At 41.8% G+C, this 26,436-nt stretch overlaps 1 protein-coding gene and 1 pseudogene across 2 annotated transcripts in view; one reads left to right on the forward strand and one right to left on the reverse strand.

The window, feature by feature from the left end:
• The window catches only part of LOC119770555 (plexin-B), a 229,288-nt gene that overhangs the window by 65,449 nt on the left and 137,403 nt on the right, over positions 1 to 26,436 (reverse strand). For both annotated transcript variants that reach the window (XM_038265645.1, XM_038265646.1), the window contains exon 6: positions 6,248 to 7,054. In XM_038265645.1, the coding sequence (XP_038121573.1) occupies positions 6,248 to 7,054 (807 nt within the window). The remainder of the gene's footprint in view (positions 1 to 6,247; positions 7,055 to 26,436) is intronic.
• Positions 22,797 to 23,654, forward strand: LOC6045742 (annotated as a pseudogene).

The raw sequence follows: 26,436 nt of genomic DNA on the forward strand, positions 1-26,436 counted from the left end.
GACGCTGGGAGCAGGTTTTCCGCTTCGCAAGTGGGTCTCCAACTGTGAGGAAGCGCTTGAGGGTGTGAGTGAAAAAAACTTGGCGCTACCGAGAGAGAAAGGGATCGATTTCGACGAAGAGAGGACCGTGAAAACTCTTGGGTTGGTCTGGGAGCCGAAAACTGACACATTCCGGTTCAAGATTGAGTCGGCGCTGATTCCACCGAACCAGCTGACCAAGGCCAAAATCCTCTCTATCATTGCCAAAATTTTCGATCCTTTGGGGCTTGTTGGACCGGTGGTGGCTAAGGCAAAGATCTTTATGCACACAAAAAGAAAAAATACTCTAAATTTAAAAAGATCGTTCGTTGGATTAAAAGTTCGCGTTGGTGAATATTCGTAGAAAGTTCAAACTTTTTAATTTAAAAGTTGGAAAGTTTTTGATACTACCATGGAACAAAATCGTTGTATCGGTAAAAGTTTTTTACTTTTCATATAAGAAAAAACTTTTTATGGCAAGAATAAATAACATTTAACATTACAGTGATGATTTTCGAAGAGTGAAGGATTTTATTTCAATATTTTAATATTAAAACAGTATGTTTTCGTTTTTTTGTTGTTGTATCTCACGCATCTGCTTATGGTTGGCCAACTTCCGCGTCCGAAGACCCCAGGCTGAGGAGTTTACGGATGGACGTTTCGTAGGGCAGCAGAATCGCCCCCTTCATTTTGGAGCTCGACAGCGATATAGAGAACAGGGTGGTCTCGTTGCGGCCATCATCTGGACAGGCTTGGAGGAGTTGGCCATTGGTTGTTGATACGGGAAGGGAAGTCGACGTTTTCCGGCTGGGAAGGGAAGCGACTGAACGGATAGTTCCCGATCACTTTGTCCTCCCAGATGTTGCAAACTCGCCGTCAAAGTTCATCCGGAAGAAGATGCGCCGTCGCGAGATGAGCGTTTGCGGGTGGGAGTTGCTGAAAGAGTTTCAAAGTAAATTAAATTGGCTAGCCACTAAACACATTCTCAATACTCACCGGTGACTTCTTCGGTATTCCAGGTAGATGTTCTTGATCAGGTTCGTCGGATCTCGCTGCAACCTCTGGAAGTAATCCGATTACGACAGCTCCAGGACCTGCGGCTTTCGTACAGACGGTCCTTCCAGAACTGGTGCAAACTGTTCTTCCGGATGTTTAGGTAATACTCATCAAACATGTCCCGTAACGAGAAATGAACTGCGGACCCTCAGGACATCCCACACTGACCCTACATCACTTCCAGCACATAAAGCTGCTGATGGTCGTAAACCGCCGGCACCGAGTGCCACATCCGCGTTGACCACCTCCGATTATGCTGCTTCTCGGCGTTTCCCTCTTCCGTCGGATTCTTCTCCTCACCGTTAAAATTAACTTTATCGTACTTGTTCAAAAAGCTGATACAAATCTGTTTCAACTTCAATCTCGTCTACCCACTGTCAAGTTGACGCAACTATTGCGAGCCGCGTGAGCTCCTTCTTTTCGAATCGACGTTCGGACCGACCGCACGTTCCACCGTTCCGGCCTGCATCGCTAGCAACCCGGCCGACTGGGCGCCCTGGCCCCGAAAGGGTGAGTTGCCGTTGGAGAACTGTGGCCGATTCTGCAGGGCCTTTTCGTTCTAGTTGGAACTCTTGCTGGCGAAACACGGGCACCTGCAAGTGGCCAGTGCAAAGGCGAGCCGTTTTGACAAAACCGTCGGCGTGTTTTTCCACGGCCGGAAAGAAATGTGGCGAGGAAGAGGACCTGTGGAGCCGGAGTGGATGCGATCGGGACCGTGCGCAATTGTCGGTGAGTGCACAATTCCTCCGAAACTAGGAGGCAGCGGTGGAGACAAACAAAGCGAGCGAAATGCCCCGCGAGAAAATGTGGTTTGTGCCTGTCGCCGTTGGAGCTCGTCGGAAGCGGCGTCATGTCTAAAGACCGGAAGTGACGCTTGGCGATGTCGCTGAAGAAAGGGGAAGTGTGAGGAAAGAAGGCGAGTGCGAAGAGCGGGGGAAAGAAAAAAAAAAGAGAAGAGGAAGCAAAAGCGCGAGAAGGAGAACAAGCGCGAGGTGCGCGAGAAGAAAGAAGAGCGTTGAAGAAGAACGTGGGGCGTCATGTTACAATTAGAGATTTCCCGGCTGATCTTTGAGCTCAAAAGAAGAAAGCACAAGCACGAAATGCATGTTTTAACACGTGTATTGAACCCTCATCAGTGTGTGTGCATACAAATCTTCCTTTTCCCCTGCATCTTCTTCTTCTTCAACGCTCTTCTTTCTTCTCGCGCACCTCGCGCTTGTTCTCCTTCTCGCGCTTTTGCTTCCTCTTCTCTTTTTTTTCTTTCCCCCGCTCTTCGCCCTCGCCTTATTTCCTCACACTTCCCCTTTCTTCAGCGACATCGCCAAGCGTCACTTCCGGTCTTCAGACATGACGCCGCTTCCGACGAGCTCCAACGGCGACAGGCACAAACCACACCCTCTCGCGGGGCATTTCGCTCGCTTTGTTTGTCTCCACTGCTGCCTCCTAGTTTCGGAGGAATTGTGCACTCACCGACAATTGCGCACGGTCCCGATCGCAACCACTCCGGCTCCACAGGTCCTCTTCCTCGCCACATTTCTTTTCGGCCGTGGAAAAACACGCCGACGGTTTCGTCGAAACGGCTCGCCTTTGCACTGGCCGCTTGCAGGTGCCCGGGTTTCGCCAGCAAGAGTTCCAATTAGAACGAAAAGGCCCTGCAGAATCGGCCACAGTCAGCCCAACGGTTGCCTCATTTTCTCCAACGGCAACTCACCCTTCCGGGGCAAGGGCGTCCAGTCGGCCGGGTTGCTCGCGATGCAGGCCGGAACGGTGGAACGTGCGGTCGGTCCGACCGTCGATTCGAAAAGAAGGAGTAAAATTTTGCTGCGTCGCGTGGACGACGTGCTCACGCGGCTCGCAACAGCTGCGTCAACTTGACAGTTTGACGCTTATAATATTTTCCGCCGAACGGGGAGTATTCTTGCGCGCAAGATTATGGGCACGGAAAGTCAAATAACGTAATTTCAAGCCGTCTAAACACAAATGCTACAAAGGGGGCCGGTTAAAGCTTACGTAGCTGAATATATAGCGGAATTAAAAGGAACAACTCGTCTCTTTGTATTCATAGTTACGTAGCTGTGTTTGTTTGCTTTGGAACTTAAGCGGTCCACTTGGAGCTGGTTTTGGACCTGTCCACCGCCAAGTTCCTCCAAGCAGCGTCGGTTTGTGGTCCGTCGGGGAAAGCCAGCCGACATGTATTCCGACAATGGCAAAAACTTTGTCGGCGCGAAAAACGACCTCAAAGACCTTCTGCACAACCTCAGGCACGCGAAACATCACGAACACATCCAGCACGAATGCTCCCAGGAGGGTACAAATTGGCACTTTATTCCTCCTGGCGCTCCCCACTTTGGTGGGCTCTGGGAAGCCGCTGTTAATTCCGCCGAAAAACACTTCCTCCGCGTTGTTGGCCAATCCTCCAGCTCACACGAGGACTACATAACCCTCCTCGCCCAGGTAGAGACTTGCCTCAACTCAAGACCCCTCACGCCTCTCACTGAAGATCCCACCGACCTCGAACCGCTGACCCCCGCTCACTTCCTGATCGGGACATCCCTAGAAGCAGTGCCGGACAAGGACTACTCCGACTTCTCCCTTAGGCTCTTTTTTTTTAATTTGCGAAAATGTCATTTTGGGCGCCCTGGGGCTTCCTGAGGGGGCGCTTTATCTTTTTCAAGAAGGCGCAGCACAAATCGGCAACTTGGCAAATTTGCAAAATGCAAAGTTTCTCTTGGGCCCTGCTAAGGGCGCCAAATGGTTTAAGGAGGGTGACATTTTTGTTAAAGAACTTGTTAGTCGACGACTAACCTCGACTAACCTACAGCTCAGCCCTGATCTCCTTAGGCTCTTTTTTTTTAATTTGCGAAAATGTCATTTTGGGCGCCCTGGGGCTTCCTGAGGGGGCGCTTTATCTTTTTCAAGAAGGCGCAGCACAAATCGGCAACTTCGCAAATTTGCAAAATGCAAAGTTTCTCTTGGGCCCTGCTAAGGGCGCCAAAAGGTTTACGTAGGGCGACTTTTTTGTTGAAGAACTTGTTAGTCGACGACTAACATCGACTAACCTACAGCTTAGCTCTGATCTCCCTTAGGCACTTTTTTTTAATTTGCGAAAATGTCATTTTGGGCGGCCTGGGGCTTCCTGAGGGGGCGCTTTATCTTTTTCAAGAAGGCGCAGCACAAATCGGCAACTTGGCAAATTTGCAAAATAGTTTCTCTTGGGCCCTGCTAAGGTCGCCGAATGGTTTACGAAGGGCGACATTTTTGTTAAAGAACTTGTTAGTCGACGACTAACCTCGACTAACCTACACCGACAGCCGCGATCGAATGCTCGTAAACTCTTTCCCTTTTCGAGAAGGGAAAGAGCTTCCGTCGAGATTCAATGGGTCTCGCGATCCGGTTCCGTAAGGTTCATGTTGGCCTTCGAGGAGTGGACTGTAGTTCTTTCGTGGCAACCGGAGTCGTTTCGGATAGGAGCAAAAATGCAACCGATCGATTCAACGTGTAAAACTCGACTTGACTTTAATTCTGTAGGCATGCGTGTGTGAGTGTGTTAGTGTGTACGTCAAACCCGTCAAACCGCACAGGGTGCGTCAAAACTGCAGGCTGGGGAAAAATAATAATTAACTATCTTTTGAAATATTTAAAAATATGTGGAGTCTGAGTCGTAGCCAACTATTTGTTGTAAGCTGGAGTCGGAGTCAGAGTCGGTGTCGGAATTGGCTAGAGTTGGTAGGCCAGAGTTGGAGTCGGAGTCGGTTGGAGCTGAAAGCCGGAGCCGGAGTCGGAGTTGGAGTCGACTAAACTCAGGTACCTCTCCTGGTTATTTTTTTGTAAGAAGTGCATTTTATTCTTTTACCGGCACTTTTATTAGTAATAATAATAATAGTTACTTAAACATGTTCGTTTAATATTTTCACCAAAATCATAATATTTCATAGCATAAACATATGTTATAGCAGGGCAACTAAACATTTACAACGTAAAAGTATGAACAAACAGTTCGTTGGCTCGCAAACTTGTTTGCCAAACTCGCGTGCGTAGTCTGTTTAGTTTGTTTGTTTGTTTGTCGAAGTCTACTACCTCTTTAAGAGCTCATATGTTTGAAAATATTCGACGTCAAACCATTCGGGTTTTAGTTAAAGCGGCATACGCACTTCGGAAGGAACCGGTCAAGAAAAAAATCAAATGGGCAGCAGCGGCAGCGCAAGCAAGTCTGAGAGGGTGAAGAAAAGCCCCAAAAAATCGCTCCCTCTCCTTTGTTCTGCTGTTCGTAAAGCTGTTTCTTGACCCCTTTCCTTCCGATCTGCATACTAGCCTTAACCCTCTACAACCTATTTCCGCCTTTAGACGGGCTTCAATCTAAAAAATCGCCAAAAATCTATTTTCCAACCGATTTTTGATCTTTAAAAAGCATTGGAAAGAAGAACTCTTAAAATTTTAGAAAATTTCTGGGTTGGAAGTTTAACTTGTTTTATGTGTCTTTGCCAATGTTTTTAAAAATGTCATTTTTTTAGGGGTCAACTTTGGCTGTGTTTTCTACTAACATTTCTTATATTTTCAGTCAAAAGAAGTATGCAGTAATTTTTGTAGTTTCCCAGACTATGGGCTAGTACGCAGATCGGAAGGAAAGGGGTCAAGAAACAGCTTTACGAACAGCAGAAAAAAGGAGAGGGAGCGATTTCTTGGGACTTTTTTTCACCCTCTCTGGCTTGCTTTCGCTGCCGCTGCTGCCCATTTGAAATTTTTCTTGACCGATTCCTTCTGAAGTGCATACACCGCTTATGCCTCTACGCATTTTTTCGCAATTTAAATGATGATTTTTTTTTTCAAATGATGATGGTGCCATTCTATAGCAGAAAATGTGAAAAACATGCAAAAAATTTAAAAAGTGACTGTAAAGACGTGAAAAAATTAGATAGGCAAAATGTAATTATATTAGATGGTAGAATAGGCCAAAAACTACCAAAAACTAACATAAACTTAACAAGATAGATGCAAATTAAAATACTAAAAATAAAACAAGAAAAACATAAAACAAAAGAAGTAAAGTTTTTCGTAGAACAAAAGTTGCTCAAAATGACCTCCTGAACACGGGAAAAACAAATATTTTCGAAAAAAAAAATTTGGGCAGTAGAGAATTATTTACGGCAAATTAGGACAATCAGTTGTTACTCACCGGCGTTTTTTCACAGACGACATATTTATTTGATTCTACTCTTGCTGGTAGAACCATATGAGCCCCTTCGATGTTTACCGTACATAGAAAACCAGTATGTGCGCTTTGTGGTCTTGGTAAATTTTCAATCTCTAGTTTTATTTCTTTAGGAACCTTATTTGGTAAAAGAATTGTCCGTGATTTCTTTTTAAAATGCGGACACATGCTTTCGCTGTTGGAAATATTGCCAGAATTTCGACAGGATGACGTTTTATAAACACACTTGTTGTCGTAGACGCACCAGTTACAACCCCAACGGCTTCGCAAGCAATTTACACAGGTTTCATGACGCGAACAATCATAAAATGCGAAGTTGCGTGAAACAAAGTCTTTATTAGTTTCTGAGCTTCGAACACTTAAAGGAACTAAAATATGATCACTGCTAACCGAAATTGAAGGACGTTTAGAAATCGGTGGTGTTCGACAAATTAAGCCCTCATTTGTGACGTTTGCATCAATGGGTGTCGAATTTCCAAAAACGCACTTGTATTTTGCGTTGTACGGTAGTTCTGGCAAAGTACGAATTATAAGATTCACGGTTGCCATTTGATTAATAGGAATGTTATCCGGGGAAACGTTTTCAAAATCAATGCATTGTTGTCCGGTACTTATTGAAAGCCATCGAGATGTACTGGTATCTTTCTGGCATGCACTACGAACTGTGCAACGTTTTTCAAGGGAACACCAACCACAGAATGGATCTCTAGATTCCAAACAACTGGAACAGTTCAGAAATGTACTACAATGTTCGATGCTTATTTTAATTATCTGCAAGAAAGAAAAACATAATATTTCATTCATATTTTTTCCTGACCTGAAATAAAGACTACCGTCATCAGGATTAGCATTGGGTCATACAAATTCCGGCATTTTTGTAAGACCCAATCTCACCCCCAGACCCAATGTCGCCCCTGATGATGGTGCCGTTATTATTTTTATCATGCCAGATGTACCTATACATTTTCTAGCGTGACCAAGATACACTCTTTGTTTACAAACTCACAGCGACCCTTTTGCATTGTTTTGCTGAAGATGAACTTCGCAATTCGCCAATTTCAGTGTAAGAACGGGCCTTGACCTATCTTATGCACCAGGTTCTCAAAGAACACACACTGTCCTCACACCTACATCTCACCCTTGCTCTGAGTCAGTACGAAACAACACGCTAGAACACGCTATGAGTGTTCGTGCCAGGCATTCATACCTTCTTTTCCGGTTACGCATTATAACTCGTTCCGGGGGTGGTAAAGTATTTTGGGTTTGATGTAAGTATAAGCGCCTAACCATTTATAGTCTGCCTTTTATTTAAGCAATGGCAGCAATTTATGGTTTGAATTCAATTAATAAATTGTTTTCTCCTGAAATCATCCCTAGTGTTGGATCGTGATTATATCTCAGATGAGTTTCCCAAGCCCGCAAGAGCCACCGTGACCTCCGGCACTAATTTTCCTTTTTCTTCAAATTGAAACAACATTTTTCATTAGGACGATTTAAGGACATGTAGATGAACAATCTCAAGCATTTTTAAAATTGGTTTTTCGTAAAAACGAAACTATTGGCACTACGCCCCCCGGGGCATGGCCTTCCTCTAACGTGGGATTTCTGCTCCAGCGCCTCTGACGAGACAGGAGGTTTTTCGTAAGTAGGCCGAATACCGATGCAAAAAGGGCTTTGTTTACCAATGGCTGTTCAGTCCCGAAAGTGATAATAGGTCTATTCCCGTACTTGCAGAATTGCAGAATTTCTGCAGGATCTGCAGAATTCTGCAGCCAGCATACTGCAGGATCTGCAGAATTCTGCAGCCAGCATAAGTCACTTTTTTGCAGCACGTTCCTGTACTTTTCAGCTCGCTCTCTTCAACTCTCTCTTTTGCAGAAGTTCTGCAAGGAGAGAAGCGGCAAAACGTTTGCCTGGGTAGCGCGTTCCAGTACTTTTTCTGCAATATTGTACACAGTTGAGTGGATTTACTCAAATTGGGTATTAAAGTTTTTTAATTATTTCAAAATATTAAAAAAAAAATGTTGCCCAAAAAAAGTAATTGAAACAAGTTTGCCTCTAGAACAGGGAAATTATTTTTTTATGCAGCACAACATTTTATTTAAAAAATCAAGGATGTATTATTTATTAAGTAACTAGAAAATTAATTATGCTTAGGTAGAAATTAAATATAAGAAACAACTCAAAACTTTAACATTAGGTAAACATTTTTACAAATAAGAATGGCAGGTACGTTTAATAAATATGATTTAAAAAAATATACAAACAAAGGTTTAATATAGAACGGACCAAAAATACATGTTTCAATAGCAGAGTGTATGAAAGATTATTCAGGACAACATAAATAAATTATTACTGGATGTCACATGAAAGAACAACGGTGACGTAGCGACATTTGCAAATTAAAAAAAATGAATCACAAACTCAAAAAATTTAAAACACAAATTAAGAAATCAATAATTAAAAAAAAAAAAATAAAGAAATTATAACTTCAAAAATAAGTAAAATTATCTCTAAATTGTCTAAATTTGAGTTTCTATCCTAAAATATGACTTCAAAAAATGTGTATTTTTTATGATTCAAGATGGCGAAGAAATCAAGAATTTAAGAATTCAATAATTTATGAATTTAGGAATTTAAGAATTTAAAAATTGAATCATTTCAGAGTTTCTGACTTTCAGAATTTGAATTCCTACAAAACTACATCATTTTTTTGGTTCATATAAGAATTCAAATGGTTGCGCCGTTAAAGGTACAATTTATGATTTGCCAATTAAATTTACCTATTATTTTAACACACATATTGAGTACATTCAAAATCAATTTATGATCAAAAATAATCCCTAAACAAATATTTATTTGAAATTATTAAACTCAAAAGAAATGTGTTATTTAAAAGTTTTTAAAAACTAATTGTTTTTAAAGTACATTTTTTTTGTTGGGGTACTAGTCGTGCTGTAACAATAGAGCAGTTCTCCACGGAATCGGTCTTTTTTCTTTGATTTTAATTTTTGTATTTTTTAATCCGGCTGAAACTTTTTTGGTGCCTTCGGTATGCCCAAAGAAGCCATTTTGCATCATTAGTTTGTCCATATAATTTTCCATACAAATTTGGCAGCTGTCCATACAAAAATGATATGTGAAAATTCAAAAATCTGTATCTTTTGAAGGAATTTTTGATCAATTTGGTGTCTTCGGCAAAGTTGTAGGTATGGATACGGACTACACTGGAAAAAATAATACACGGTAAAAAAATTGGTGATTTTTTATTTAACTTTTATCACTAAAACTTGATTTACAAAAAACACTATTTTTAATTTTTTTATTTTTGATATGTTTTAGAGGACATAAAATGCCAACTTTTCAGAAATTTCCAGGTTGTGCAAAAATCATTGACCGAGTTATGAATTTTAATCAATACTGATTTTTCAAAAATCGAAATTTTGGTCGCAAAATTTTCAACTTCATTTTTGATGTAAAATTGAATTTGCAATCAAAAAGTACTTTAGTGAAATTTTGATAAAGTGCATCGTTTTCAAGTTATAGCCATTTTTATGTAACTTTTTTCAAAATAGTCGCAGTTTTTCATTTTTTTAAATTAGTGCACATGTTTGCCCACTTTTGAAAAAAATATGTTTGAAAAGCTGAGAAAATTCTCTATATTTTGCTTCTTCGGACTTTGTTGATACGACCTTTAGTTGCTGAGATATTGCAATGCAAAGTTTAAAAAACAGGAAAATTGATGTTTTCTAAGCCTCACCCAAACAGCCCACCATTTTCCAATGTCGATATCTCAGCAACTAATGGTCCGATTTTCAATGTTAATATATGAAACATTTGTGAAATTTTTCGATCTTTTCGAAAACAATATTTTCAAAATTTTCAAATCAAGACTAATATTTCAAAAAGGCCAAACATTCAATATTACGCCCTTTTAAAATGTTAGTCTTGATTTGAAAATTTTGAAAATATTGTTTTCGAAAAGATCGGAAAATTTCACAAATGTTTCATATATTAACATTGAAAATCGGACCATTAGTTGCTGAGATATCGACATTGGAAAATGGTGGGCTGTTTGGGTGAGGCTTAGAAAACATCAATTTTCCTGTTTTTTAAACTTTGCATTGCAATATCTCAGCAACTAAAGGTCGTTTCAACAAAGTCCGAAGAAGCAAAATATAGAGAATTTTCTCAGCTTTTCAAACATATTTTTTTCAAAAGTGGGCAAACATGTGCACAAATTTAAAAAAAAATGAAAAACTGCGACTATTTTGAAAAAAGTTACATAAAAATGGCTATAACTTGAAAACGATGCACTTTATCAAAATTTCACTAAAGTACTTTTTGATTGCAAATTCAATTTTACATCGAAAAATGAAGTTGAAATTTTTTTGCGACCAAAATTTCGATTTTTTGAAAAAATCAGTATTGATTAAAAAATTCATAACTCGGACAATGATTTTGCACAACCTGAAATTTCTGAAAAGTTGGCATTTTATGTCCTCTAAAACATATCAAAAATAAAAAATTAAAATAGTGTTTTTTTAAATCAAGTTTTAGTGATAAAAAGTCAAATAAAAATCACCAATTTTTACCGTGTATTATTTTTTCAGTGTAGTCCGTATCCATACCTACAACTTTGCCGAAGACACCAAATCGATCAAAAATTTCTTCAAAAGATACAGATTTTTGAATTTTCACATATCATTTTTGTATGGACAGCTGCCAAATTTGTATGGAAAATTATATGGACAAACTAATGATGCAAAATGGCTTCTTTGGGCATACCGAAGGCACCAAAAAAGTTTCAGTCGAATTAAAAAATACAAAAAAAAATCGAATGACCGAAATCCTAGAGAACTGCTCAATATGGCTTAAGTTTTATCCGGTAAAAATATTAACGCTATAAAAATCGCTTTATCATTTACATGAATGAACTAAGCCTGAAATCGTTAGCATAAAAAAAAATCCAAAATCATTTATTCTTACAAAAAATAATAAAATGCTTGATTTCACCCATTTTGCAAATTTTACGTAAGCCATCACACCAAATTGCAGTAACTTTTCAACAAGAAAGAGAAGAGAGAGCTTGCAAAAAAGTACGGGAATGGTTTTGCTGCAACTTCTACCTTTCTCATTGCAGAAGATCTGCCTGAGAGAAAAGTTACTTTTGTTGCAGAAAAGTACGGGAACGCTCTGCTGCCGTTTTTGTGCAGAATTGCAGAATTCTGCAGTACGGGAATAGACCTAATGTTTCAACCGACTTCGCGCAATCGACGCGGAGCGTGTAGCCGACGCATCGCTGCCAACCTGACAGTTCAGAAATAGAGAATGAGAAAAACGACGCGAAATTTCCGCTGGAGAGCCGAAGTGATCTGCGTCACCGCTCCGACGACCGCATTCCACTTGGCGATGTCGCTGCACATTCTTCGCACCACATTATCCGGGCTGCTGTCTGCCCCGATAATGGCCAGCATTTCGCTTCGCGCTACCTCGAAGCGAGGGCAGGCGAACACCACGTGCGAAAGGAAACTCTGTATGTCCGAACCTGTGCAGGTACTTCCTGAAGCAGCCATGGCCCGACAGGAACTGTGTGAGGTAGAAGGTGACCTCTCCGTGCCTTCTGCTCACCCACGCGGATACAGACGGGATAAGCCGATGCGTCCATCTGCCTTTCTCCGTAGTGTCCCACTCGCGTTGCCACCTTGTCAGCGATTCGGCTCTCGCGGCTTCCCGGATTTCTCCTGTCTCGTCAGAGGCGCTGGAGCAGAAATCCCACGTTAGAGGAAGGCCATGCCCCGGGGGGCGTAGTGCCAATAGTTTCGTTTTCAGCTTCCCGGATACCTCTCGTGCCTCTTCGGGTGTAGCACACGGTGTCCTCTTCCAGTGTGATTCCGATGGGGATCATTCCGGCTATGACGCAGACTGCATCCGACGAGATGGCCCTGTACGCGAGACTGGGCCTGCTGCACCTTCTTGTGGTTACTAATCAGTACCGTCTCCGTCTTGTGGTGAGCGATCCGCAGCTTCATCTCGAGCATCCAGTTCTCGATCAATGCAATTGCCTCCGTAGCCAGAATTTCGACGTCCTCAAATCTTCGCCGGTTACCGTCAGCACTATGTCGTCTGCAAAGCCAACGATCTCTACGCCGTTGGGTAGCCCCAGTGTCAACACTCCGTCATACATTCCGTTCCACAGTGCTGAACTCAGAATAGATCCCTGTGGAACTCCCGCGGTAACAACAACGGTTTTTTGTCCATCGGCAGTGTCGTAGACAAGCACACGGTTCTCGAAGTAGCTCTTTAAGATCATGCACAAATAGTCAGGCACCTTCATTTTGTGCAACGCTGCGGCTATGGCCGCCCAGCTTGCACTGTTGAACGCGTTCTTGACGTCAATCGTTAATATTGCGCAGCATCGGTTCCCTCTGCGTGTTTTCCTCCGCGCTTCGTCGGCTTTCCCGACCACTTTCCAGATGGCGTCCACCGTGGATCTCCCTTTACTGAAGCCGAAATGCCTCGCTGCTAACACGCAGAAAAATATTTTTTACGATCAGCCTGTACGAGGTTTGATTCAACCATTTTTTTGTAAAATAATCAACGCCGATTTTGCGTTGAAAAAAACCTTGATTTTCTCAATTCCACAAAAATCTTTTGTTATTTTGGAAAAGTTGCTTTGACGTTTAGCGTTGATTCAACAAAAATCTTGATTTTCAAATTAACAAAATGTTTTGTTGATTCAAATATGCCTTATTTTTCTGCGTGAAGCCGCGCACGCTTTCCGTGTACTTGGTCAGCCGGTTAAGGATGATCCGTTCCAAAAGCTTTCCGAGAGTGTCCAGCAAACATATAGGCCTATACGTTAATGGGTCCCCCGGTGGTTTGCCTGGCTTTGGTAGCAACACGAGCTTCTGAACCTTCCACGGGTCGGGGAAGTGTCCTTCCTCCAGGCATTTCTGCAGGACTGTTCGAAACCTGTCCGGGAATGCTTGAACCGCCGATTTCACATCGAAAGTCGGGATTCCATCCGGGCCGGGAGCTTTATTCACCCTCAATCTCTTCGCTACTGCTACAAGTTCTTCGTTGGTGATCAGATGACCTTCGGCGTTGCACCCCCTTCGTCGTTGTACGGTGTAGGAGGCCAGGTCGTTGGGTCATGGCTTGGAAAGAGCCCTTCCACGATGACCTTAAGCTTGTCGGGACACGTTTCAGCCGCCATCGATGGGCCTCTGATCTTCGCCATTGTGACGCGATATGCGCTCCCCCAAGGGTTCGCATCAGCGTCTTGACCGAGGGGAATGTCACTCCGCGATAACACACTAAAACGCACAAAAACGAGCTCGAAAAGCATCAAAGCTACTCATCGTGCCGAGTTTTCACATAACGCCACCTTAAAGCAAGTTATCGCAAGTTAACGCGCGTTAAAGCGAGTTAAAGCGGTCAGCGTCTGCTCGACTTTTGAACCAAAGAAATCGATCTTGCAACCATGCCGTCTTGAATCGAGCAGTTTTTGATCGTGTTTGGCAACTCGTTTTTTTGTTTTGATTTTTTTCCTGAAGTTTTCACGGAGAAAATAAACACAGCAACCTGTGAGTTTTTTTTATCGCTAACGATCGGAAATGTGGGAAATGTTTACTTTTGTGTGAATGTCGGTTTCAGCCCACTCGGTTTCAAAAACGCTGCTGGTTTGTGCCGCTCCGCTGGGAGTCCCCTGGAGCAGATGGAATCGTTCCGTTTGCTGGCACCGACGATGAACGAGTTAAGTTTAAACCCGCGGAGTGGAACTTGCAGAACCGGAACCGGAAAGACATACAGAGATTTTTGGACCATGAGGCAAGAATTTGCATCGAGGCCAACCGGACCGAGCGGACTAAGATCAAAAGATGATGCCCAAGAAGCAGCACTAGAACCGCGTGAATTAAGATAAGCTGATCGAGGAGAAGTACGTGCTGCACATCAAGAACTCGGTCGATTATCACCGACGTACGACGTCGGGGTCAATCTGCGCAAAAGTGGTGCCACCGGCCGGTGCTTGCTGCCGTAGACACAAATCCACACCTGAACCGGTCACACTAAGGACATTTCTGCCATCCAGTGGTCCCCCAAAATCGGCCCACCTATTGCTGTCCTGCAGCATGGACGACCGGATCATTATCTTGAAGGTTTACTACCAGCGGCATTGCTTGCGAACCTGCTCGGAGCAGGTCGTGCGGGAGGACTCGGAATACAAGAGCTTCTGACTAGAAGACCAAGTGAGTAGATTCATTTGAAAATAATTGGATAAGAAACCTCAAAGTTCTTTCTCTTACAGTGGGACACACGCAGTCTGAGCTCGGTCAACACGATCACATTCGTCGATGATAACTGGTGCTTCGTGACAACCTCCGACCGATCTCTCCTCCGACAACGAATGCTTGTTAGACATTCCGGTAGACATGGATACGCCGATCCAACGATGCCCGCAGGTTAGGCTATCTACGAACGGCTAGTGGCTCGCCTTCCAGAGCTTGGAAAATAAGAATTGTCGTGTTTCTCCTGCTCCTCGCGGATACTAATGGCCACATGGGTGCGTCTAATGGAGGTCCGCTGTTGAATCTGGACTTCCGTGAGGACAGCACCAAAAGGAACAGCTTGCCTGGAATTTAACAAGGGGGGGCATTCCCGAGCCACCGGCACTCATTGAAGGGACCATCCCGCGCAGCGAAGATGACCTATCTGCAAGTCCAAAGATCTGCAAGGTGCTGCAGTTCCGTTGCGCCAAGGTGCCGACCTTCCTAAAACATGGCCACCAAGAAAATTCTGCACTTCGCCGATCCGTACTTCACTTACGGCTACCTCTCGCCCAAGACGATCCACAGTCCGGCTTCGTCAAGTACCGACAATGTTGAATCACGATCACGGACAACTTTAAGATTAAGCGCTGGACGCACCCAACCAGCTGGGCAGTATTCCGAGAAAGAATCGAGCAGCGTTCAATAATGGTGGCAACTCCAAGCTGGACGTTCCCGAGTCACTGGTCTCGCGCATCAACTTTCGCACCCGATCCCGCTTCCGATCTACCACGGCCCCGGTCTGACCCGTTTTCTCCTCGAATTAAACTGATGTTTTACAAAAGAAATCAAAACAGTTATAAATAAAGAATTATATATTTTATTTTATTCTGTTCAGTTTCCTTCAGCAAATGATTAGTTTGTTAAAAGAAAACGCATTACACTCAACCCCCGGTGGTTGGTCACTTTTTCGTTTGACACTTTTTTAGTTTGTACCCCGTTGGTTGGTCAAAGTCAAACTAAAAAGTGACGAACTGTCACTTTTTACATGACGCTCACGCACACTATCAAAACAAACGTTTGGTAGTGTGTGTAAACTCCGGGTAAAACGGGTGTCAAACTAAAAAGTGACCCCGTTCGTTTGACAACAGTTGGTTTTGAGTCGGGGTTTGAGTGTATTGTCTGTTGCAATTACAGTACTTTGCGGGGGAGAGCCACCACGCCCGGCAGTTCGACCAGACGTTTCCTCCGCCGTGGACCTTCTGGTGTTTTTGCCGGCTATTGTTTAAGGAACATCCGCTTGGCCGATGTTTGATCCAAGCTTCACACTTCCAAGAGAAGGTTAGACAGCAGCGACGGATTAATCAAGCCCGCGTCCGCGATAATTCTTGCGATTCTTGGGAATGTGGTACGAGGACACGTGCGGTTCGTTCAGCAACAGTTGACTGCACCGTGTGGATCGTCCAGAACCCACTAACACAATCTGTGGCTTCAACTCCTTTCGTGTGATCGATGGGCTGCAGGTTTTAGCCCTGCGCAGGTTCATCGTTACATCACTGTTGGTAGGCTCTTCGAACCCAACACCCATCCTGCGAAACAAAGCAAGTCAGTTTTCATTAATATTCCGTCCGGAAGTTGCACTCGATGAAGCCGGGCTGCTGGTGTCCCTCTTGACCTGCACAACGCGGCGAGAATCTTGCTTCCTCCACTCCGGGCGCCACCGTTTTTTTGACCACCATCCTTCCGGTGATGGAGAAAAATTGAGCAAAACAAACTGCTCGACTGATTTGACAACGAGAACTGTCGTTTGCTCTTGACAGTTCTCGCTGTCAAAAAAAATCGAGCAGTGTGAAGCGAGAACGCAAGAAAAGGCAAGCCAAAAAGCAAGTTATCGCGGTTAACGCGCGTTAAAGCAAGTTAAAGCGGAAAGGTGAAAGTGAACGCTGCAAAGGTTTGAAAAGGAATCTTTATCGCTCGGTTAGCGCGGAAGTGACGTCCCCCTCGGTCTTGACATAACTCCTTGAAACAGTTTGTCTTGCTGCATATGATCGCTTTCTTGAGCGCGGCCTTTGCAGACCGGTACTCCTCTCTAGTTGCTTCGGATCTTGCTCTCTGGACTCGTTTTCTGGCGCTGAGGCAACTTGCCCGAAGGGTACCGAGTTCTTCATTCCACCAGTAGGCTGGACGACGAAGGGTTCCTTGGCTCCAGTCTCCGCGGAATGGTTGTGTCGCATGATGTCACTAGTTGTGCTGCTAGCTCGTCGGCACTCAAGTCTTGGGGACCATTACACCAATGGAGCGCTTCCACGAAGAGACCCTCGTCGAAGTACTGCAGCTTCCATTTCCTCCCGTAGGACCGGTTGCTCCTTTCTGTTCTCTACCACACCTTCTGCAACTGTTGGTTCGATCGGGACCATCGCAATTTCTCGCCTGGTGGCCGAAACCCATACAGCGGAAACATCTCGTCATCTGCTGGGTCACTCGAAGAACAGGCCTCAATGGGCACACCGACTGCTGCTTCCCTATTTTCTTCCGCTTCTTTTTCTTGATCTTCTCCCATTCCTTCTCCTACCCTGGGTCTGGTTCTGGCTCCTTCGCTGGGTCCGGACTGTCTCCATTCCCCTGCTTCTGCTTCTTTACGTCCTCCTCCTCTCCAGGCGTTTCCCTGTCCCTTTTTGAGCTTGGGCCGGGCGGCGTTTTCGGTTCTTTCTCCCGTAGCGCTTCCTCCTCCAGATTTGCCTCCAGCGCTTCTTCGGCTCTTTCAGCTCTCAGCTTCAGTGAAGTTCTCGTCACCACCAGCGAACTGTTTTCGCGCTCTGCGGCAATCATGTCTGCCTTGACTCCATTCACCATCTGCTTGATTCTGGTGTGGACGTTGTTCCTGTCCTTGATGAAATCAAAGAGCTCGTTAACCCTCCTTCTGACCGCGGTCCTTCCGAGCAGGACTCCATCCTGAGGGGTACCGCCAGCGAAGTTCAATACGAATGACTTGGGAGTTTCCCTCCAAACTCCTTTCTGTTGACTCGAAGCAGTCGCCTGGTTCAACACTGGGGATCTCATCACCACGGAACGCGCTCGCCCCTCCGCCAGAGACTCATCGCTCTATAGGCTCAAGAAAAACTCCTTGCCTGCTCTGTATGGTAGAACAGAACTAAGCTCTGTATGCAGCGTACAGAGCCAGCTCTGTAAGGGGAAAATAATATTGAATTGCATATTAGCCCGGGTCAAAAAAATTAAAATTGCTCAAATCAAAAAGTATATGAGATTGCCCGAAAGAGTACTCAAAATGGGGCCTCCAGCCCAAATTTCAGCCCATTTGGTTGAAAATTGGCTTGCCTTGAGCAGGAACAAGTTTAAATGGGAATTAACCAGTAAAACTTGAGCAATTGGGTACATTGCTCTGTGCAAGTCTGTTGTTGAAATTTGACGACTTTTGCATACCATGGGGTCCAAGGGGATGGTCTGGGGAACAATTCCACTGAAGGGTGCAAGATGATCCGAGGCCTCTAATCTTGCCTAGAAGCAGATTCATTCCGGCGTCGCCGAAATTCTCATGGTCAAAGCAAAATGTACAGGGATAAATCAAAGCACACTAAGAAGGCTACCTCGATCAGAGGACGCCACATGTCAATCAGCCAGTGGCAGGAGGGTTTCTCTAATTTTGGCTTTAAAAGTGATTCTGTCAATGTTATAACAATTTATTTAGTCAGATATTTGTGCAAAAACACTTTATAAACGTCAAATATCATTTTAAACTCCAATTTCCACATACCCTTCTGCCGCGCGGTGGCTGTTTGACATGTGGCGTCCTCTGATCGAGGCAGCCTTCTTAGTGTGCTTTGATTCTACCATTGTTGGAATTGTTCCCCAGACCATCCCCTTGAACCCCATGGTATGCAAAAGTCGTCAAATTTCAACGACTGACTTGCACAGAGCAATGTACCCAATTGCTCAAGTTTTACGGGTTAATTCCCATTTAAACTTGTTCCTGCTCAAGGCAAGCCAATTTTCAACCAAATGGGCTGAAATTTGGGCTGGAGGCCCTATTTTGAGTACTCTTTCGGGCAATCTCATATACTTTTTGATTTGAGCAATTTTAATTTTTTTGATATATGCAATGCATATATCTCAAAAACGATAAGTTTTAGAAAGTTGACATGTTCTAGAAAGTTGCTGGTACCAAAAGATTCTATATTATTCTTTCAGACGTCATCACAATTTTATTGATTTTAGTGTGCAAAACAAGAAAAAACTATTTATTTTCTAAGATACAAAGTATATAATAATTTTGTTTTCGACAAAGTTGCTCAACTGCCAAAAATGAACAACTCTCTCGAAGAACCCAAAGCTTTATCTTCAATAGATACCGAAATGAAAAATAAAAACTTATTTTATAATAAATACTGCTTGCGACAAACACAAAGTGACTGCGTCGTACACAGAAAAAAAAATGTAAATTTACCCAACACTGAAACCATGTTTTAGATGTAAACATGCTAAATGTAAATTTGAAAACTCATGTAAAGAGTTGAATAGCACATAAACAACCTCCATGTAAATTGAGATTCAATGTAACACTTGAATCTCATGTAAACGAAACTTTTATTTGGGCAAATCCTAAATTTGAAAGTATGAAAAACATGTAAACGAAAGTTCGATGTAAAAATTTTCAAAATGTAAACTCTAAAAGAATGAAAATTTAAATTGCTGGTATGTTTTGCAAATGACAGCACAAGCGAAATACAAAATCAAATCGATTCAATATTATGTTTGGTGTGCAGCAGAGCGGAAGTGTTTATAAGTACCAGCGTCAAATGTCAAGCGGCGATTGAGTCAAAACAAAAAAAAAGTTTGTTTTGGTAATCAGTGACAATTCAATGTTGTGCTTATTGGCTGATGTTTGTTGTGATTTTTGTTATTGTTTTGGTGCAGGATCTATTTCGGAAGATATCCGCAAAAGGATCCGGCAGCAAGTTTGTACTGATTTGACGTTTGCTGCGGGAAGTCGTAAAAGACGATTCAGTTGATTCCAGAAACCCGCCGTCGACAGATTTTCGATCAGTTTCTGCCTTCCGGAACTTTTTCAACAAATGATGCAGGATTTTAGCCGGTAGCGGACCATCCAGCAAATTCAGAAATCTTAATTCACAATATTACAACTTGCGGGGTTTCTTGGTGAGTAAACAGCACAACTAAATCAACTATTTTACCAACTTTATGTAACGAGCATATTCTACAGCTTTGATCTGCTGGAGCTGCTCTACACAAAAGGAGGACACAATTAAAACACTGGCCAGGGCCTGGTGAAAGTTACCTTACTTAGATTGCAGGTCGGAAATGAAGAATCTATCTCGTTGTGTCCGCTGCAGCCTATCAACCGGGACTCGTCGAGCATCAGCTGACTGATTCCCTCCGACGAGCTGATCCGGCGCACTCCGAGAGCATCTTGGCATCTTGGTGAACATCCGCACGGGGAATACTTTTAAAAAGCATCTCGCGATGGTAAGGGTTGTTTCGGTTCTGCACATTTGAATCCATTACCGGGAGTCAAGCTGTAAGGTAATATATTTTCACAATAACAATCAAATTCCAAAAATACAGTGGAATAATCTAAAATTGTCTAAACATAGTTCTCTTACCAAAATGTTATTATAACGAGATCAACGACAACGTATTTAAGTGATTTAAGTTATTTTAAAACTTTTCTCTTTGACAGACAAAATCAGACCCCTGAGACTGAAAATATTTGACATTTGACGTAGAACCAGCGTTGCCAGATTTTGTACGGGAGGTCTGTATCTTGTCGATTCAGATTAAATTCAACCAAAACAATGTAAAAGGGCCGAAGCCGAAGTGTAAACAAAGAGTCTATCCTGCTCACGTCAGTTGATGTTTAACATTTGGATCGAGCAGGATAGACACTTTGTTTACACTTCGGTTTCGGCCCTATTACATTGTTTTGCTAGAAATTTTTTAAGCTTTTTAACAGTCTGGACCTTGTACCTGCGATGAGTTCCTAAGCCCTATGTTAAATTTTATGTGCAACGGTAAGTTTGCTCTGGAGACCCTTCAGGTCAGGGGTGACCAAAGTATGGCCCGCGGGCCAAACGTGGCCCACGAGGTGATTTTTGTGGCCTGCGGACCTTTGATTCATCTAGAACATTATTTTAATATTTAAAAAAAAATAAGTTTAGTATAAGCCTCGGTATAAGCTTTTTATGTGGACCATTATTTTTGATCCCTACTATACGACACAAATATTTTGTTGAAAAACCTATCTTAATAAAAGTTATAATGTGATTAAAAATTGTAATTTCGTAAATTATAAACAAAAAAAAAACGTTCAAATTTTACTAAAATAGAAAACTCAAAAAACAGCATAAACATAGGTATTCGATACCTATGAAAAAGTTAAAATGCAATTTTTTTTTTCTTTCTAAGGTGAGCCTCAACCTCATGTTGCTCTTAGATACCTACCACCTCGGGATTCGAACTCATGACATTTGGGTTATGAATCGATTTGACTAACATTTGATTCAGGCCAAGATTCAGGCACACCAAAATATATTAAAATTTTAATAAAATGGAGAAATTATTGAAACGATTAGACAGATAATTGAGTCCTAAAATGAGGCTTAGATTGCTGATATTATTGTTTACAGCGATAACGCTTATTTTTCTGCGTTAAATGACCCTTTGTACGACCACAAAGAGTTTAAAATGGATTTCAATTTTGAAAAATTACCCTCGCGGTCCTTCTTGACAGAAAAGGTCCTACTTGATAACACTTTCCAAGGGGACCATAGTTAATCCATCGAAAAAATGTTGTCTTGTCAACTTTTTTTTGCTAAAAAAAGTGATCACAAATGGTTTTCAGGTGTATTTTTAATCGTTGAACATAAAAATTCACATAGGGCTTTAGGACCCTATTTCTTCACTTTAAATGAACATAAAATTGCGCAATTTTTCTAAGTTTGTGTCATCATCTCTATTTTTTTAAATAGTGTTTATTTTTTTTGGGAAAATACAAAAAAATCAAATCAATCAAATCAAAAAAGATATCAAGAACCTTCTTTTCATTTTCATTACATTTGAGAAATTTCAATCGTTTTTAGCCTCAAAATGATCAACCTTTTGACTTTTTCCAGTTGGTGGTATAAAAACTTCTAGCATAAATATTTGGAGCATTCCAACCTGATTACAATGTTTGTTTAGGCATGCAAATTACAATGAAAAGCTCATGGACTAGCTCATGGATAATTTAAGTTTAGTTGACTTTGTACAAAGCTGTTGGAAATATGTCATTTTTTTCTCTTATGTTTAAATGACGAAAATGTATACATGGAATTATTAAAAAAAACATCGCTGATCAATCCATTTTCAGTCGTGTTGATTGTAATAACATAATTATTTTTTTAAATAATCATTTTTTTGTACAGCTCATGTGAGCTTCAAATGTGGCCCTCCATTCAAAAAACTTCGAGCTCCCTTGCTTTAGATCCCATTTGCTGGGATTAAATTAAGTTATTATCAAATTCGAGTTACTGACGAGCCAATTTCATTTTGGAATCATGCATAAAAATGTCTACGTTCATTTAGTTATATGCTTAAACAAACAAAGTTAAAAGTTAACATCCTTCTAAGCGATTTAAAATTATCAATACATTTTTAATCGCGAAATATAGATTTTTTCAATTATTGCCCTTTAAAATGTTGTGTCCCAATTTGCCCTGACCTAGAGTATAATATCCAAACAATCCCTTAAAAAATCCGACGGATTGATGAGGTCCTAACGACGTCACTAACAAAGAGGTTTTAAAATTCTTTGTTTGTGGACTCGCTCTTAAAATCAGGTTCTGAAATCTCAACGCAGATTTTTCGTCAACTCATACAGATTTTGTTGACACAATCCAATTATGCAACCCTGCTTGCATTTTCAGTCGCAGGGGTAGTCAACATTTTGCTGCGCGAGCTGTCACCATCACGACGACCACGACCCAGAAAAATTGCGTTTTTGTTGTTGCACCACATTCGTTCGTCCCGTGTTCTTTCTTGGTGTTTTCACGATTCTGCGTTTTCATCTCTAAAATTTAATAATTTAGAGACTGAGAGAATCCCTCAGCTGTAGGTTCCGGTAAGATGATCATCATTATTCCCACCTGCTGCGACTGAAATAGGCAAGTTTGTATTAGTTTTCTTTCTGTGTTAATTTACAATAATTGTTATTCGCTTTTTTCAGCTAGCATACCATGAAACATGCCGGACGAGGACGAAAGTGCTTTTCTCCGTGAAAAATGGAACAGTGCGGCAAATCAACAATGATAGGGACGCTGCAGCTCCGCGGCCAGCTCTCCGGCTGGGTCATCCAGATCGCGACCAACCTAAAGTACCCGGACACGATTCTGTCCTCGTCGCGCGACAAGACCCTGACCCTGATCGTGTGGAAGCTGACTCGGGACGACGCCAGCTACGGCATCCCGCAGAAGCGCCTGTACGGCTAATCGCACTTCATCAGCGACGTCGTGCTGTCCTCGGACGGTAACTACGCCCTGTCCTTCTCCTGGGAAAAGACCCGCCGCTTCGAAGACCAAACCAAGGACGGACGTGCGCTTATCGCCAAACCACTCCAACCCGATCATCATGTCCGCCGGTTGGGATCTCACCGTAGGTCTGGAATCTGGCCAATTGCAAGCTGAAGATCGACCGACGGTTCCTTGTGCATGTCTGTCTAAGGACTGCAAGGCGTTCCTGTGGGATCTGAACGATAACAAGCATCTGCACACGCTGGAACAACACAGTGCTCTGCTTCTCGGCGCTGTGTGTCACTTACGGATCGTCGATCAAGATCTGAGATCTGGCCTGCAAGACCATGGCCGACTGGCCGCAGTAGCTGTCGCCGGCCTGGTCCACCGACGGACAGACCCTGACGCCGGCTACTTCGACAACATCATTCGCGTCTGACAGGTGTCCGTGTCGGTTCGCTAAGAAGTGTGCGCAAACTAAATCCAGGGGCACCAGTCGTCGCCAGGAGAAGAATAAGAACGGCGTGGCCGATTACTCGTAGATGCGAGGACACTAGACGCCGTCGTCACATCGAAACATCATCCGGAAAGCACTGGTGGAAGCAGCCCAAAAGAGTTACACTCAGCTGGTAAGTTGTAATTCGTTACAATTATGGAGTATAAATTTATACTTTTTTTATGCAGCTCGCTTACGCCGCTGACCATTCAGCTCTTCCATGAAGGCCTAAGGGGGTTTGAATTTGGCCGATCGCTGGATTGGCGCAACAGGACGCAACAACTGCAAAGACGGTCTTAAAGTGACTTAGTACAGCTCAGGCCACCAATCCGAGCGTCGAAAGTATTTTGCTGCGTGACGTCAACCTGCAGCAGGTGGTTTCGGTCGAGCCGTCCGTGTTCACCTTCATCACCAGTTCTACAGTTCGAGCCTGAAGGGAGACTAGATCGAGATTCGATTCGAGATCGAGTATTCGGCTAGGAGGATCTGTAGAGGTGCAAGGTGCACGATTTGAATTGATCAACTGTAAGTTTTGCCAATTTTTTATTACTAAGTAAAATCCGCAGAGCTAAAATCACAATGTGGTTTCTTATCAAACAAGTGAGCATTTGTATTACTCCGTTGAATTTAAAATCCCATGCTATTTTTCAAGCACTTGGTTGCCTGCAGTTTGAAATGATTCTTTTTTGTATTATCTGGTCAATAATACGCATTATGTCAATGGAATCATGTGCATGAATTGATTAGAAATGATAACAAAAGAGTAATCTTTCATACTACATTTTGGCCATAAAAGTATTTGAAATTTACATCGGATTTAAAATTCAACGGAGTAAAAAAATTTCGAACTTTGGTAAATTTACGTCGATTTCATCGGAAATTTACATGTTTTCGAAATGCTTTTTGTTCTACAGAATTAAATCGGATGGCATGTAAATTTAAAATGAAGTTGATGTAAATTAGCATCATTAATGACGTGCACTTTTGGTACATCATAAATGATGTAAATTTACCGGATTTTTTTTTCTGTGTAGGCACAGGTAATATGAAGCATGTTTGGTAGAGATCGTCTGAAGTGAAAACTAGTATAGCAGAGTGTTCATAGAGAGTTTTTATGTTAAATGCTCTCGTCTGGATGGTTGAAAGAAATTTCAGATAAAATAATACAAATTTATAAAATTATATTCTTTTTATTGTCCTGGTAAGTAATTTATATAAGAAACAATATAATTACTTTACAGCTATTTTTATGTTTGTCTTGACAAAACAAATGTTCAACAAAATTACAAGTTTCGTGCAACAAATTAAGATAATATTAAAAAAAAACATAAAAACTAAAGCTTCTAACAATTAATTTAATTTTATGAAAAGAAAATCAGTTAACAGCTTTTTAACCTTACAGAGAAAAAAATATGTGAATTTACTCGACACGGAAAAAATGAATCACATGTAAACTCAGTTGATGTAAACTTGAGATTCGACGTAAACGGTTGAATCACACGTAAAATCATGCTTTTACGTATAATTTGTTGCAAATTTACATCAAATTGCATTTAAATTTAAATGTTTAATGACGTGCAAAAGTGTTACATAAATGATGTAACATTTGGAAATATTTTTTTGTGTGTATAATGATTTTTTTTTTCGGAAGACTTAAAAAAAAACACAAAAAATCAAACCATCCACACTACCCCGGGTCTTTTGTGGTCTCTATTGCAAGTTTCTGCTCGAACCTAGAAGTTCGAAGGCTTGAATGGGGAGAGCACCCAAACCTCTTACTACTCCAAGGAACCTTCCACCCCAGTGTTTGAAATGACGACCTTTGGATTGCGAGTCCAACCGCCGCCAGCGATTCCACCGGAGTAGGCTTGGTTTGGTGTGTTGTTTGTACTTAAGGCATGGAAACGACTCCTAAACCTGGAATGACTTAACGGCCTACCAACAACCAAGGCCGGGACCGACATTTTACTTCCTCATCCGATGGAAGGTTGGAGCAGATGGGAATCGAACGCAGAATCATCTGCTTACAAAGCGGACAGCGTAACCTTTCGACCACGCAAAACACATTTCTTTTAAATTATTTTCGAGCAAGGAAATTATAAAAGAACAATAAAATGGCAAAATTTCATTGAGAGCATTTAGAGCTTAAACTCTTCACTGATTTCCTTTGTTTGAAAAATATAAAAATGTTAATAATACAGCTAATAAATGGCAAATTTCCATAGAGAGCATTTAGAGCTATAGATTCTTCACTGATTTCCTTTGTTCGAAAAATATAAAAATATTTTGAATACAGGTAATAAAATGCCGAATTTCCATAAAAAGCATTAAGAGCTTAAACCAGGGGTGCCCAACCTTTTGGCCCTGTGGGCCGGATCTAATTTTTCTGAAGCAGTGGCGGGCCGGAACTAGTATTTGATAAAAGTTGAAAAAGTAAACACATTTTTTTCAATGTTCTTATGATTGAGTTCTTTTAAAGTAAAAAAATAAAATAAAAAAATAAATAAATAAATAAAAATATGATTCATATATCTTGATTTTAAGAATGAAAAACAAAGATAACATTAAAAAATGTGTTTATTTGACTTATTTTAATTTTTGTTTGTTTAAAATTTTATAGATATTGTTTTTGACGATTGCAATTAAATATCTTGATATATTTTTTTTATTTAAAAAAAACATTCGAATTTCAATGATCGTTGCAATTTTTTGAAGTTTTTGATACATTTTTTAAATATTTGCAGCGATTTATTTTCAGTATGAATAATTTGATTTTTTTAACTTTATCACTAAAAAGTGTTCTGGAAAAATAATTTTAGAATACAAGTAATAAAATGGCAAATTTCCATAGAGAGCATTCAGAGC

The sequence above is a fragment of the Culex quinquefasciatus genome, chromosome 3, assembly GCF_015732765.1.
Source record: "Culex quinquefasciatus strain JHB chromosome 3, VPISU_Cqui_1.0_pri_paternal, whole genome shotgun sequence".
NCBI classification, from domain to species: domain Eukaryota; kingdom Metazoa; phylum Arthropoda; class Insecta; order Diptera; family Culicidae; genus Culex; species Culex quinquefasciatus.